The sequence below is a fragment of the Grampus griseus genome (genome assembly GCF_964374135.1).
Source record: "Grampus griseus genome assembly, chromosome: 5".
Classification (NCBI taxonomy): domain Eukaryota; kingdom Metazoa; phylum Chordata; class Mammalia; order Artiodactyla; family Delphinidae; genus Grampus; species Grampus griseus.
Genome location: NC_138998.1, coordinates 98,155,774 through 98,171,766, shown reverse-complemented (window position 1 = coordinate 98,171,766; position 15,993 = coordinate 98,155,774). Strand labels below are relative to the sequence as shown.

Sequence of the window (15,993 nt, the reverse complement as noted above, 5' to 3'; positions counted from 1 at the left end):
AGATTCCATAGAGAGCTAGTAGATTGGCATTAGCACCTCGATGATTAGGTACTCTGTAATTTGATCAGTTCATTCAGTAGCATTTATTTAGTGCCTTTGCTGTGTCAGACAGGACTGATCACTGGAGATGAAAGATGAATAAGACTGCCCTGTCTCAGTCTCTTAGAGAAGACAGGCATATGCACAATTGCTTATGGTATGACTAGTGAGGAAATGAAGTGTGTAGGCAGTGCCGAGGGACCAGGGGAAGGGAGAATGGAGAGCCTGGGGAGCTGGGGACCATGCCTCTCCTCAAGAAGAAGATGCATTGAGTCATGTCTTAGAGGATAAAAGCAATTTTGCCAGGAAGGGAAGTGGGGCAGAAAAGGCAGTTCACCAAGAGGGAATCATCTCCTCATGTGCAAAATTACGAAGTTATGAAAGAGTGTGGCCAGTGTGGTTAATAACAAACACTGCAGAACAATAGGGTGCCCAGGAGATAGTGACGGGAAAGAGAATGTTGGCAAGTTCAGACTCTATCTTTCTGATGGACTATTGGGGCACATTTTTCTTCTAGCTATAATATTACTCAAAATGAATTAGTAATAAACATTAAAATTATTATAAGCTAATTTAGTAGGTTATATGAGGGTCCTAACCAGTTCAAGGAATCTAGTAAATTGGTCAGACCATATATTTTTTCATTTTTCAAAGGAGATTTTCGGCACTTTCAAAGACAACTGTGATTATACAATTATAATTTTTAAAATGTTTTAATGTATGTTTCAGGAACCACTTGGGATAAATGAGCCTCCACATTTGGTATGTTTAAAAATATTCTTAACTTGTAATTGTTAAATTGTGTACTAAAAATGTATGCCCTTTCTCTCAAGTCTATCCCTTTCCCTCAGATAACTTTTATGGGTCTGTATGGCAGGGCAGTTTCTGTTGTCCTAGGAACCTGTGAGCACAAGAGTGCCCATCTTTGTTACTGATCATATTGGCCTGGATTTGTCACGGTTCCTTTCTTTTTCTCCTACTAGAGCTTCAGCACTGACCACTTTGGGTTCGTCTTGAACCTCTGCCACTCCTTCCTTCCTGTTGCCCATCCATTCTTCAGTGTCACATTCGTATTCAGCACAGTACGTTATGCTGACTGGAGGAGCAGACTTACCAGGGAGAAATGGCATGCTTATTATGTAAATGTAATTCTAATACCTAAATCACATATTCCTTAAAAGCACAGATAAAACTGCAACCCCGCTCCTTTATTTCTAGTGTGTTAATGGTTTGAAGGATTGGGTAATACTCTGGAGCCTAATGTTTGTTTATTATCCATTGAGGGCTAGAAATTGTGCTTATTTAATGCTTCTGATAACTCTGTGAGGTCAGGATTTATTCCCATTTATTAATGAGAAAGCAAAGATTTAGAATTTAATTTAAGATAACTCTGTGAGGTCAGGATTTATTCCCATTTATTAATGAGAAAGCAAAGATTTAGAATTTAGAATTTCACACAGCTAGAAGTAGCAAAAGAGGCATTTTCTTCAGTATCTAATTCCAAGATTTTACGTCAAAGAAAGACATATCATGATATGAGCGGTACAACCACAAAAGAAAGGGGATGAGTTACAGTGCTTCCTCTGTCTCATTTTAAATAACCAATTTAGAAAAATTTCTTCAGAAAACCAAATACAATGATTAATTTTTAATATTTGACATTTGCTAGTTTTACATAAGGCTGAATCTTTTTCTCTGAGTGTGTATGTTTTTCGTGTTCATGTCAGTGTTTATATATTTCAAATCAGCTTAGTTTAACTGTGATTCTGTTCACAATGCTTCCAGGTTTTATTATTTTCCGATTAGCTCAGGCCTATTGGGAACATTTCCTCTCTGAATATAACTCAGTTGCTGTTCTGGAGACACTTCCTGCCAGCTCTTTATTTTGAATCTTAGAAAACTCTGACTGTGGACTTTCAAAGCACTTTTTCACATGCATCAACACAACCTGAGTAGATAAAGAGGTAAACCAGGATAATTCCAAACTGCACATTCTCTGAGTTTTAAGTGCAGATAAAAAAATCACATTCTTTTAAGCTCTGTTTCTCCCCCTCCTACATCCCTGTTCTTTCTTATGAACTTCCTTGTTTGGGGCAGATTGCTCAGAGGATTTACAGCCCAACTTGAAGAGAAAGTAAGCAGCAGCAAACACCCAGTGAAATTGGCCCTGTTTAATTTTCTCAGTATAGCTCAGCCATTGCCTTGTGAAATAAAGGTCTCTGACTAGTGTATGACAGCTGGATATTTGGTAACATGCAGACAAAGCCTCCTTAGTTTACCCAGTATCGAAGCCCTTATTATTTCCATTGGACCAAATATTCAGAAAGTTGTGCTTGTTTTCATTTACCCAAATGAAAACAAACAGATCTTGGCTGATAGTCTGGTTCCATTCAGTAAGTAGAAGGTATTTTCTCCTTCGCAAGTAGTTGTGATAGGTTGACGATGCAGAAGCCGTGTTCATTTGGGGTAATTTCCCTATCTAAGGTACAAGGAGGAAGTTACATCTCAAGTTCAAGTGAGAGAGGGAATTCTTGTCTGCTGGTGATTTGAAAGGAAACCTCAAGCCACTTAAGGGAAAAGCCAGAAGATATATGTGTGTAGAAATTAATATATAGCATGAGAGTTATGCTAATAAAAATATTATTGCTGATGTGTAAGCATATTATGATGATATATGTCTTTTTTGGGACACAGAACATCACCTTTTATTGAGAAGATTATTTTTTCCCGTGGCTGAAGATTGATCACCAAGTCTGATTGCCAACTCACAATATTTGATACAGTGACAGGACCATTATAGAGTTCTTCATAGCAGCTGGCATTTTATTTTTGTTTTTATTTTTTTCCCAAACAAAACAAACAGAATGTGGATTATGTCCAGAATGTCCTCATCTCTCTCTTTTAGCAAGTCCTGAGTATCAGAAATCTCACTAGATTAAATCTCATAAAAGTGAGTTTCGTTTCTAGAGAGGCTGTAGTCAGGCATCCATTCTCTAGAAATTCTAACCAGTTCCCCACTTTGACCCAACCAAGGACCTTTCTTTCCTGGAATCTTTTAAAAGTCCATTTGCAAATATAATTAGAAGTTTGGATTTCTTTAAGTACTGAGCCCTCTGTTCCATTTTATACATGATTCTAGCTGAGAAAAAGCAACTGAATATTTTCTTCTATTGGATAATTTGGCCAAATTGAATTTTAGAGCGATCACAGGATCTTTAACAGTGGTGGTTACTGTTATCATGTATGGAGGAGAAGTAAACAATAGTTTTAGTCAAATATCAGTAAGATTCAAGAGCAGTAGAGGAAAACATTTTTTTGGTACTACGACCAGATCATTTTTATAGAATCCAGAGACCAGAAATATTCGGGAAGTAGTACTTATCTAAGTAAAGAAAGCCTTCTATGAGTAAACAGGGAAGTAAGATTATTATTGAATATGTAATGAATGTGAAAACTAGATAGCACTGCATTATGAGACAATGTGATGTAATGGAAGAGTGGAAACAAAACTGTTCTTTGTTTAACAATCAGTACATTTATTTGAAGGAAGTCCAAAGGGCTGCAGAAAGTCTTGTTTAGACAGGATAGAATGTTTCTCAGAGAAATTATTTTAGCATTGGAATAAATAAAATTGCGTTCAAAAATTATTCTGATATTGTGGAATAAATTGAGAAAGCACAACTGTTGTTCAGTAATTAAGTTCTTGAGGTTTTAGTTTGTCATATTGAAGAACTATTACATCTATTTCTATATATCGTAAATGAAAAGTACATAGTAAACAAAGGATCTCTACAAAATTTTCATCATAAAGAGGTGATAATATCTGCTTCAAAGGGTAGTTCTAAAGAAGATAAAAGATAGATATGTGAAAAGGCACCTTGGAAACCAGTGATACACTGTTGTTGTTTTTTTCTTCTTCCATACAGTTCCATTTGGTGCTGGTAGGGATTAAGCCATGCTCACATGGCACGGAGGAATGGGCATAGTTCGAAATAAACTCATTTCTTGTTCAACTGACTATTCATCTGTGTTCTAAGCCAAGTTGTTAATTTATTCTCCATTAACCTGGAAAGGAAACCAAAGTAGTGAGTCATCCAGCTAGCTTTTCACAGGACTTATTCTCACCAAGGTACTGCCACTTAATTTCACCAAGGGTAGAAACCACAGATTCATTATTATAATTAGAAAGTGCAGAGTTGGTTTCGGGTGGTCCATCCTCAGAACATTATTATGAGAATTATTCTGTTCTGAGGCATTTGTAAGGTACTCAGAATGAGGGGTTACTTTTCTGGGGTTGGACAAATCCTGAGTGAACTGTGTATCAATACCATATCTCATTTGGGGGGTAAAAATAAACTCAGGTCAGTATTAAGTCCTTTTTTTAAAATTTGGGTTAAGAGTATTTTAAATCATCAAATCAAAACAGTACTTCATGGCAGAGTGAGTGTGTGTATGTGTGTGAATTTTAATGCTTCTGAGTGTGACAACTGAGACTAAAAAGTAGAGGTGGCTGTTACTACATCAACTGCAATATGATTAGCTTGCATCGTCAGTTGTCCAGGATTTGACATTTCACGACTTCATGATGAAATACTGAAGTGTAAATCTTAGGCTCAGCAATATGAATATAATTAATTCAACAAACTGGGAATACACGTAGTGAATCAGACAACCGTGATCTCTGTTCTCATGTGCTGTTTCTGATCCTTATTGTGAATAAAGATAATATTTGCCTGTAGGAGAAATTACTCCACATTTTTGGGAGTTAAATGTGATTTACTTTTTAGCCTCATGTTTTATAAACCTTTAAGTTAAAAAACATAGTATGAAAAACCACTAACTAAAATATATGCTCTTATCAAGGAATCCAGGGCAGTTTGCCTGGACATGTAGAATTGTTCTTATACAGGGAATCAGTCGTTCCAGAGGTTTGTATTGTTTTGGACTTGCGTTTTCTTTCTATCCCCTGTATCCACCAAAGGACCATGATGTAGGAACTTGATGGATCACGCTTCCTTAAGGCAGGGAGTCCCTTGGTGTTTGCTCCAAATAGAGCCTCGTTTCACATTAGGAAATCGTACTGTGCAAGCCCCGGTTGGTCGGGGGGAATGGGTTCTCTCGGCTTTCTGGTTTTGGCTTCGCTTTGATATCAGACCTAGCAAGGTCAGAGCAGAATGAGCTAGCTAAGAAACAATTCCTCAGAACTCAGAGACCACCCGTCTCTAAGAGGACCCTTGGGACAATGAAGCTGAACTTCAGCTGCTCAAAGAAGCCTTGTTCTCCAGGACAGCCGTGGCGGGAGAGAGGGCAGTGCTGTAGATGATCATGATGCGCTCTCAGCTACGACGCAGGCCTCTTGGGGCCGGGTGGATCTGTGGGCCATGTTATGTCAAGGCTCCACTGTATCATGAAATATTTATAGGCCTCATTCATTTTTTCTTACTTATTGGAGATCCAAGGCCACTAGTGTTGCAGATTATTATATCTCTGGTCTAAAGGGAATTAGAGTTGAGACTTCATGAATTTTCCTTGACAAGAAGGACTAAAGCAGAAACGTACTTATATAAAGCTGTAAGCTGTGCATTTAAGGTGCTCTTCAGTAAACTGGAACCTGTAAGCTGAAATATATGGCACAGACATCTTTCTTCACCATAAATCTTCCACTGATCCCATCATTATTGTCTTCTCTGCCATCTGCTCCTGTGGTCTCACAGTCACCCTCATGCTCTCTTACGAGCATGCGCTTGTGCTTTCTCCGTCTCCCTTTTATTAACTGTGGATCAAGAAGGCTTGGGGAGAGAAAAGGCATAGCCACCACACCTCATACCACTCCAAACCGCCTTCGTGTTTAGCACTAAATTGCTTCTTATTTTACACATGTAGTCTCACCATAGGGGATAATAATTGCTTGATACAATGGGCAAGGACCACATTTTAGTAGAGGAGGGACTCTGATTTACTCTTATAGGTAGAATTATTTTCCAGGCCTCTGTGCCCAGCATCTGATGCAAGAGATGGATGGAAATGATAAATAAATCTTGACACTTCTGGCAAGTACGTAAGGGGGAAAAAATTGAGTTTAAGGAGAATGTCATCCTTAACATGGATTCCTTGTTAATAAATAAAACACGAGTCGAGTATTTTGCTGAATTCTTGTAAGTACATGAAATGGAAGGTTTTCATTTGCTTTGTGATGATGTCAAGCAACTGTTTTCTGTTTCATTGTTGTGTTGTTGCTCTTATAGCTCAAAGCATTCAGTAAACCAGGGTTCCAAGGTGAATGTATAGATTTTACCAAAGAAATTTCGGATTTGACTTCACCATTCACGCCATGTTCTTTTAAAGTTCTTCGGGGTTGGTAAGTATGCTTACGGAATGATTTCTGCTGTTGTTTACATAACTAAATTGCTTTTAAATTTGCAGAGATTTAACTTTATTTTTTGCGTATACAGTGAAATAAACATATTTAATCATTAGTCAACTGCTAATTTGCCTATATGATCTTTGCCCAGCTTGTATTACAAGCTACTGTGAAATAGAATGCTGATTAGCCAACATTGGGAGCATTTGTGGTGGGGTTTTTTTTTCTCATTGTTATCTTAGATTATTTCCTAAATGTTTTGAATGTTTATATTGTGTGTTTACTGTGTAGTATAATAGAATGCTATAAAAATTAGCATTTTTGTCCAGATAAGACATATTATTCCTAAATTTAAAAAAAAAAATAAAAAACTTTTTGTTTGTTTAAAGTATTCATTGTCCCCATTTCACAGATGAGGAGCCCTGATTCAGAGTTAGTTTCCCAAGGTCACACACCAAATGTCAGAGCCAGGATTGTTGGGCCGTTTTGTTTTTTGTTTTTTTTCCTGTGTTCTTCCAACTGTAGCAACGTACTGGACCTTTCTCACATGTATATGAGACTGTATGTGATTCTCAACTTATATTCTAACATATATTCCTTTTTTTTTAACATCTTTATTGGAGTATAATTGCTTTACAATGGTGTGCTAGTTTCCGCTTTATAACAAAGTGAATAAGTTATACATATACACATGTTCCCCTATCTCCTCCCTCTTGCGTCTCCCTCCCTCCCACCCTCCCTATTCCACCCCTCTAGGACATATATTCTATGTATCATTTTTTATTGTGGTACAATATGTATAACATGAAATTTATCATTTTAGCCACTTTTAAGTGTATGTATCTTTACAGTGGCATCTCTGTATGTCAAGTATCTACCTAATAACTCATCAAAGTCTCTCTTCTCCCTTCAAAATATATTGGATTCATCCGTTCTCCTCCGTTTCTCTTGAACTAGTAGAGGGGTCCTATCTTGCACTTGAGGAATTTCAGTCCCCTAATGAGCCACACTCCAGTGTCATCTTTTTGTTTTTTAATTAATTAATTAATTTTTTGGCTGCATTGGGTCTTCGTTGCTGTGTGCGGGCTTTCTCTAGTTGTGGCAAGCGGGGGCTACTCTTTGTTGTGGTGCGCGGGCTTCTCATTGGAGTGGCTTCTCCTGTTGCGGAGCACAGGCTCTAGGCATGCAGGATTCAGTAGTTGTGGCACACGGACTTCAGTAGTTGTGCTCATGGGCTCTAGAGCACAGGCTCAGTAGTTGTGGCGCACGGGCTTAGTTGCTCCGCGGCACGTGGGATCTTCCTGGACCAGGGCTTGAACCCTTGTCCCCTGAATTGGCAGGCAGATTCTTAACCACTGCGCCACAAGGGAAGTCCCCCAGTGTCATCTTATTTCCAGTGTTTACCACAAACCAATCATAGCCCAGTTATTTGTCCCAAAGTCCAGCTTAATATTTTACTACTCTTTAAATCCCACTCATTCTCTAATACCAGTCAGATCAAGTTCAAACTCTTCCTTTTCCAGGATTTACCATCGATGAGTCTCATTTTCCATATCCATACTCCATTTTATCCTTGTACTATCCTCCTTTCCTCCTGTCTTTGGGCATTTCCTCAGCTATGTGTTTTCCTCCTTACCATCTGTACCAGGGGTCAGCAGACATTTTCTGCAAAGGGCCAGGTAGTAGATATTTTCAGTTTTGTGGGCCATACAGGCTTTGTCCCAGCTACTCAGCAGTGCCACTGTAGCACCAAAGCAGCCATAGGCAATACATAAACGAATGAGCATCGCTGTGTTCCAGTGAAACTCTGTTCATGAATGTTGAGATTTGAATTGTATATAATATTTGCATATCACAAAATCTTCTTTTAATTTTTTAAAACCATTTAAAAATGCAAAAATCAGTCTTAGCTTGTGAACTGTTGGAAAACTGGCTATGATGTGGATGTGGCCTACATGCTGTAGTTTGCTAACCCCAGCTCTGTATCAAACGTGGTAGGTTTCAGGTAAATCTAGCAGGTGTTATTTGGTTGGCCTACACACTGTTTAAAAAGTTTTTTGGGGGCTTCCCTGGTGGCGCAGTGGTTGAGAGTCCGCCTGCCGATGCAGGGGACGCGGGTTCGTGCCCCGGTCCGGGAAGATCCCACGTGCCGCGGAGCAGCGGGGCCCATGAGCCATGGCCGCTGAGCCTGTGCCTCCGGAGCCTGTGCTCCGCAACGGGAGAGGCCACAGCAGTGAGAGGCCCGCGTACCGCAAAAAAAAAAAAAAAAAGAAGTAGTTTTTTGTATCAATACTTAAGTTTAGAATATTTTTCAGAAGAACCTGTTTTTCACCATCCCTTTAAAAATCAGAAGATTTGGAAACTCTGGGGAAACATTCACGTTTGGTGATAATTAGCTGGTGTTGAGTAGAGGCATAAGTGCTCCCCAGTGTACCATAGGATATATTGCCAAGTTGTTTTTTTTTGTTTTTTTTTTTTTTTGCGGTACTCGGGCCTCTCACTGTCGTGGCCTCTCCCGTTGCGGAGCACAGGCTCCGGACGCGCAGGCCCAGCCGCTCCGCGGCATGCGGGATCCTCCCGGACCGGGGCACAAACCCGTGTCCCCCGCATCGACAGGCGGACTCTCAACCACTGCGCCACCAGAGAAGCCCTGCCCATTTTTTTTCATCTGGTACACTAGTCATTTATATTACGTGCCTGACCTCCTGCAGGTACGTAAGTTCGTGAACCCTGCTTAATACTAATCTGCATATATGTTTTTAAGGTTCAGTCCATCCTCATTCCCTCTGTTAACCTTCTTAATTAACCCTAAATAAAACAGTCTTTTCCCTTTCTGATTTCCTATAACTCTTACTACTTTGAACCTCTCTGTATCTGTTACTGTTCTTATACTTACTTCCAAGAAGGATATGAAAGTTTTACAATGTGAAAACACATAAAGTAGGACACGGTTAGTTAAATAGATGATCTGCAACTTAGTGAGAAATATGTATATCAAGGGCCTGAGATAGTCTTGTTCCTAGTATTTGAGTTTTCTTCTCTAAGAAAAAAGAAAGTATTTTGCAAGATATAGTTTAAATTTTCTGATAAAAGGAAGCACTGAAGTTTTTTTTGGAGGGGAATGTTTTTGTCCTAGACACTGAAGTCTAGGACAAATTAGTCATATGTGTTGCTTCATGTAGGAAATGTATATGTTATTTACTTATAAATAAATATATATATATATAAAATTTATACATATTTTTCAGTATAATGTGTGTGTGTATATATATGTATAATTTATATACACAGTTGTCCCTTGATATCTGTGAGGGATTGTTTCCAGGAGTCCCCACATATACCAAAATCCGTGGATGCTCAAGGCCCTTATATAAAGTGGCTGACGACAGTCGGGCCTCTGTATCTGCAGGTAGGAAACCTGTAGATACAGAGGGCCAACTACATACAAAATGTACATTTTATTTACATATTTTATTTAGATTTATGTGTAATTTATTAAACTGTAGTTTTAATAAAAGAATACAGGAACCATGGTGATTGTTTAAGTACCGGGGATGCTTCAGAGATGAGGATTTGAGCCCAGTTCACCACTATGTAATCTCAAGCAAATTGGACCATTTCTCTGAACCTCAGTTTCCTCCTGTGTAAATGTGGGCTAATAACAGTACTTACCTCAAAGGATTCTTATAAGGACTAAATAAATAATGCACGTAAGGGCTTAGCTGCATGCCCAGCACATTGAAAAACCTTTCGGAAATATTGGCTATAAAATGCTTGTTACGTAGGAGACGTGGCAGTAAATTTTGTCACAGAGCATTTCTGTGGTTATCTAAAGTTAACCTTGTATAGCTAGAGCATGGTTCTGGTGATCTTAAGATATAGAGCTAGAACTTAAACACACCAAAGCTAAAGTAGTAACGGTCAATTAATTTCTCCCTTGTGCCCCTTCTTTCCAAAATGGCATGTCTTAGCCAAGCTTTTGATGAGTGCTATATTGAAGATAATTTGCTATGGAAGATTCTAAAGGGTTCATTTCTTTTTAAAAATCTCCGCTTGCTATCAGCTATGCAGGTGACAGGTTTTAAATACTGTTGTGTGATTTTTGGAGTCTAGCTTCTAACTCAACCTAGACTGAAAGCAAACTCATCATTAAATAAGGATACAAATTTTTGTTTTCCTCAAAAGGAATTTCTAATCTGTTAAAGTACTTAATAATTACTATAATTTGATCCCAGGTTTTTATACTTGAAAGCACTGAATGAAGTTAATGTCTTTAGCTTACAGCAGATGTTTTATTTCAAATTTATTTAATAGTTGGGGGAATCTTGGGCAAATCACCTAACTTTTCTACCTCACTTGTTTCTACCTCATAAAGTAATGAGTATGCGGTGAAATAATGCATGCAGGGTACCTAGTCTGGCACATGGTAAGCAGTCAATAGGTGATAGTAGTAGCTTTTTTTTTTTTTTTTTTCCAAACCGACTCTGGGTATTCGCTGCTGACCAGCACCAGGAGTTTTATGTCCTACTCCTACCCTGGCTCCCACTGCATGATGACGAGTCAAACTGCCAACTGATGCACTTTGACTGAATGTTTCTCTGCTTGTTTTTTCAGCTGGCTCCTGTATTACCAAGAGGACATTTCTAATCATCAGTGTGTGTTAGAAGAAGGGCTGTATGCTGACCTTACTTCCTGTGGCTGCCCAACATCTAGAGTCAAATCCCTCAAGCCCATTGACTATGTAAGTACTTCGCTGATGCATATTTATAAGACTTTTTCTTGTCCAGTTTAATTACCATGAATGATAACATGAAGTTGGAAGAAATAATACAGGGAAAATATAAAAATTTAAGTAACTTGCTTGAAGATTGTAAAATTGAGATTCACTCATGAAATCCAACTAATGAAAGATTGATTTTTTTTTTTTTTGCCGCACCGCGCAGCTTGTGGGATCTTAGTTCCCTGACCAGGGATTGAACCCTGGCCCTCGGCAGTGAAAGCACTGAGTCCTAACCACTGGACCACCAGGGAATTACCAAGATTGATATTTTTCTTCTTTCTTTGTTTTTTTTTTTTTCATCAGAATGCAAAATTTAGGAAGTAGAGTAATATAGCCCTGAGCTTAAATGAATACTTTAACGACTTTGGGTGACATTGACAAAGTTACTTAGTTTCCTCATCTATAAAAGATAGTAGTACTTTGTAAGGCCACTGCGATATTAAATGCGATGGTGCTTGTAAAATGCCTAGCACATGGTGAGCGCTCAATAAGTATTAGCTGTTAGTATCGTGACTGTAATTGGTAGAGCTGCTTAATAAAAATAATAACCTGATCATTTTATTATTCTGCTAGATAAGTCACATGACAGCTTGTCTGCTACTTAGGTTTGCAGTGTTACTTTAAGTCACGGAACACCGTTGGTATTGATTTCAAACCTTGTTTTGGGGGAACTAGGGCTTTTCTGCCTAGAGTGTGCAGAGTTATCTGGGTCACCTTGGAGGCTTACATTTATAGAGTAAGTAATTTTACTCCTTTCTATCATATTTACTCAGAATTTTAAGTGTGAGAAAAACAGGATAGCTATTCTGGGACATTCATTCCGGGTCCCTAGTTAGTAGTGTCTTTGCAGAGGAAGTAATAAGGATCTGGAATATTTTTAAGATGTCTAGTTATGATGATTCCCTAGGAGCATTTGGTCAAAGCTGAGATTTACACAATGATGACTAGAAGCCCAACATGGTGACAGGAGTGACTCAGTCAGATCTTTCAACCAGAGCTGACTCCAGGAGTGATGATCATACTCAGGATCTTCGATCCCAACCTCAGCAATGTAGTCTTTTTTTTTTCTTAAGATTTATTATTTATTTATTTTTAATTTTTTAAATTTTTGGCTGCATCAGGTCTTAGTTGCGGCAGGCGGGCTCTTTGTTGCGGCACACGGGCTTCTCTCTGGTGGTGGCGCACAGGCTCCAGAGCTCATGGGCTCTGTAGTTTGCGGCACGTGGGCTCTCTAGTTGAGGCGCATGAGCTCAGTAGTTGTGGCTCATGGGCTTAGTTGCCCCGCAGCATGTGGGATCTTAGTTCCCTGACTACGGATCGAACCCGTGTCCCCTGCATTATAAGGAGCATTCTTTGCCACTGGACCACCAGCGAAGTCCCAGCAATGTAGTCTTATTTCAAGGCATTCCTGGAGAGAGTATTCTTGGTATCAGGGTAAAAATAGAGTCTTGGCTGAGGAACAAGAATAAAAATAGAGGCTCGGTCTCTCTTAGTGGCCTTTAGACACCAACTTGGAAAGACTAAGTGGCTACGATGCTTCCTGTCTATTGGAGGAAAATTGGATTTAAAAAAAAAAAAAAAAAATGTGTTTTGGTCAGTCTCTCCAAGTATTGATAAGGCTGAAAAAGGCATGGGAAAGTCTGCATTTACTGGGAAGGGAACTTTTTAGCAATGTTTAGTGGTCAAACTAGCAGACAGATACTTAGGTGCTCCAAATGAATGGTATTACTCTTTTTGTTTGAGGAGTTACATTTCTTCCACATTCATGAAGTCAAAAATAAATAGTTAAAATTAGGAGTAAAAATACAGACAGAGAAAAGAAACATCTCTACATAAGTTGAACTATGCAGTTGCATGTCCCTGGTTTGGTCCTGTGGAATCCAGGCAGTGTCGATGAAGGTGCCTCTTGGAAAGGATTTGAGAGCTATAGCCTTTTCACTTCAATAACTGATTAAAGAGTGTATTCAGTTTATGTAAGGAGAGCATATAAGTTTTCTTAATGCCTTTACCAGGTATGTTTTGAATCTCTGAAAGGTCTTTGTTGAAGCCATGTTTAGGCAGTAGGTTTGGTGGTGAAATGGAAGGAATATGAGGTGACATTGGGCATCCCAGTAAAGATCTGCAAGCTGACCAGGAGGCAGCCTCAACAGGTAACATTTCCTTGGTGAAGTCAACCATGCTTCACCCTGGTGGCCCTGAAACCCTGAGTTGATCAGACCTAGGAGATTGATAGGTGAACCAGAAGGCCAACCTGGTAATTTTGTAGGAGGTGGATTCTAGTAACTAGAATACTTGAGAATTCTGTCCTGGGTATTTTTCTGCCTCTCTGGAAGAACCCAGGAAATGGAATTAGTCATCAGACATTTTAATATTTGGATAAAATTAGGTAGATGTCTTGAGTAGTTTACCTAGGCTAATATTCCCCACAAAAGAGACTCCACCACCCCACCTCCCCAGTTGTTTGTATTCTCCAAATTCTGTGTCTCCTTTCCTTGGAAAATTCTAGACACACTGTATCTACCCTGCTTCTCTGATTACTTTCACAGCCCCTGTCCCCCTACTGTGTTACCACTTAGGAACTGATACGCCTTTTTCTATAGATTGGTTAATACTACTGCCTATGCCACAATCCAGTGTGATTCTGGATTCATTGTGGGAAATGTTACGTCCAGCTGAGTTAACTTTACATATATATGAGCTAAATTTTTTTATTTTTGCTTTTATTAGTTAAAACTGCAGAATTATGAGGGTGTTGCTTGTAGTTGGCATTCCCAGACATGCTGGGACTTTTAGTGCTAACGTGTCATAATGGTATAGTATTGAGGAATCCTAACACTTCATCTTCATACAAGATCAGTATGTCTTGCAAATGACAGTTTGCTCCAGGCTGATTTCTATCTGTGCAGACATATGTTACATTCTAGAGGTCCATGGATGCATAATTTGCAGTCATTTTACAGCAAAAGGAGCTGCGAGCATAGTTTACAGTTCTGCTTTTCACTAGTGTGACCTTGTACAAATCATCTAATTTATTTTGACCTCAGTTAACTCATCTGTAAAGAAACTGTTAGAACAGGTATTTTTACATCTTTGACAGCCTCCACTTCAACAGAATAAGTATCCTGGGCATATTTCTAATTGGACATGAAAAGCAATGTGTCCAGTCTTAGGCCTCACATGGTCTGAGGGAATAAGATGGTATGTTAGCTTTCAATAAAGTTTTGCCAAATAACAGTCCCCAGAACAGTTGGCGAGGGGCTAGAGGTGAGTTGGGAACATTAAGTAAAATGTTTTTTAAGCATTGGTCTAGTAGTGTGTGGGGTAACCTGCTTTTGTTGCATTTCCATGGGAGCAGCAGTCTTCTCATTACTTCTTTAGTGTCTCCATGGTGGCTTGGCATGGAAGTTGGCCTCCTTTGAAGTATAATCCAATCCTGGTAGCTATAAGCAGGCAAAGCAAAAGAAACATTGTAACAAGAGATTGTAGAAAAAGTTCAAATGAAATTTATGACTGTGATGACATAAATGATCTTAAAAGGTAGAATAAGAATTGGCAAGACAATAATTCATTCCGTGCAAGAGTAATGAATAAGGGAGGGGTGCAGCTATAAATAGATGACTGTAAATCCAGCCACAGATGAAAGGAAGCAATGACTTTATAAAGTGTAGGGGAGTTTGGTTACTTTTAAATTTTCAGATGAACTTATATATAGTTAATAGCAGTAACAACTGTGTACATTTTGAACATGAAGGCCAACAAAAACCTACAGTAAACATCATACTTCCAAGTAAGATACCTGAAGCATTTCCTTTTAAATTCAGGCAGAAGACAATGGTCTCTACTATCACCACTTCTATTCAACATTATTTTGGAGTCCTAGGCACTTTAATAAGATTAAAACCACAAAAGGTATAAAGGAAGAAACAAAATTGTCAAGAATATCCACAGACAAGTTATTAGGATTAATATGAAATCTTTAAAAGTTGCTGATTACAAGATAAGTAGCAATTAAAATATAGGATACTTAGAAATAAATCTAACATATGCAAGTAAGTTCTTTATGAGGAAAATTGTTAAAACTTTCTTGAAGGACATAAAAGATGGAGAGAGATTTTATAGATGAAAAGACTCAATATTGTAAATATTTTGGTCTTCCCCAAATTAATAAAATTTCAGGCAGAATGCTTACAGAATCTTTTGTCTTTTGCAGGGGTGGTGGTAAGACATGATGAGCTCCTTCTAAAATTAATTTGGCAAAGATAGGGATTCAAACTAGCCAAGATTATTTTTAAGAACAATAGGCAGGATCACTTGTCCTACCAAATACAGATATTGCATTATTCATCAGTAATAATTAAGGTAGTGAGTATTGGTGCAAAGAGAGACCAATAGAAGAGTGGGATAGGAGAGCATAGAAACTGACCTTCATGAATAATGGAATTTGGAAGGTGACAGAAATAGCATTTCAGTGGGACTATTATGAAAGACAGTTGGCCCTTTACATGGAAAAAGATACCATTTGAATCTTGCTTTATTCCAAACACCAAAAATAAACTCCAGATGGATTAATGGCAACCTAAATGTGAAAAACAAACCTGAATGAAATGTACAGTGCCGGGCATATAGTTAGTAATTACGTAATATCTTTGTAAGGTGACAGACGACAACTCGACTTCACGGTGATTGTTTTGAAATGTATAGAAATATTGAACTACTGTATTGTGCACCAGGAACTAACATGGTGTTGTAGGTCAATTATACTTCAAAAACAAACAGACAAACAAACTCATAGAAAAAGAGGTCAAAAAAAAAA

General features: G+C 38.5%; 1 protein-coding gene across 2 annotated transcripts in view; it reads left to right on the top strand.

The window, feature by feature from the left end:
* CRYBG3 (crystallin beta-gamma domain containing 3) overlaps nucleotides 1-15,993 on the top strand; it is a 116,501-nt gene that overhangs the window by 70,696 nt on the left and 29,812 nt on the right. For both annotated transcript variants that reach the window (XR_014296798.1, XM_082655166.1), the window contains exons 15-17: nucleotides 769-801; nucleotides 6,285-6,397; nucleotides 11,015-11,141. Coding sequence is in view for 1 of the 2 variants with exons in the window: in XM_082655166.1 (XP_082511292.1) it covers nucleotides 769-801; nucleotides 6,285-6,397; nucleotides 11,015-11,141 (273 nt within the window). In the remaining variant the exon portion in view is untranslated. The remainder of the gene's footprint in view (nucleotides 1-768; nucleotides 802-6,284; nucleotides 6,398-11,014; nucleotides 11,142-15,993) is intronic.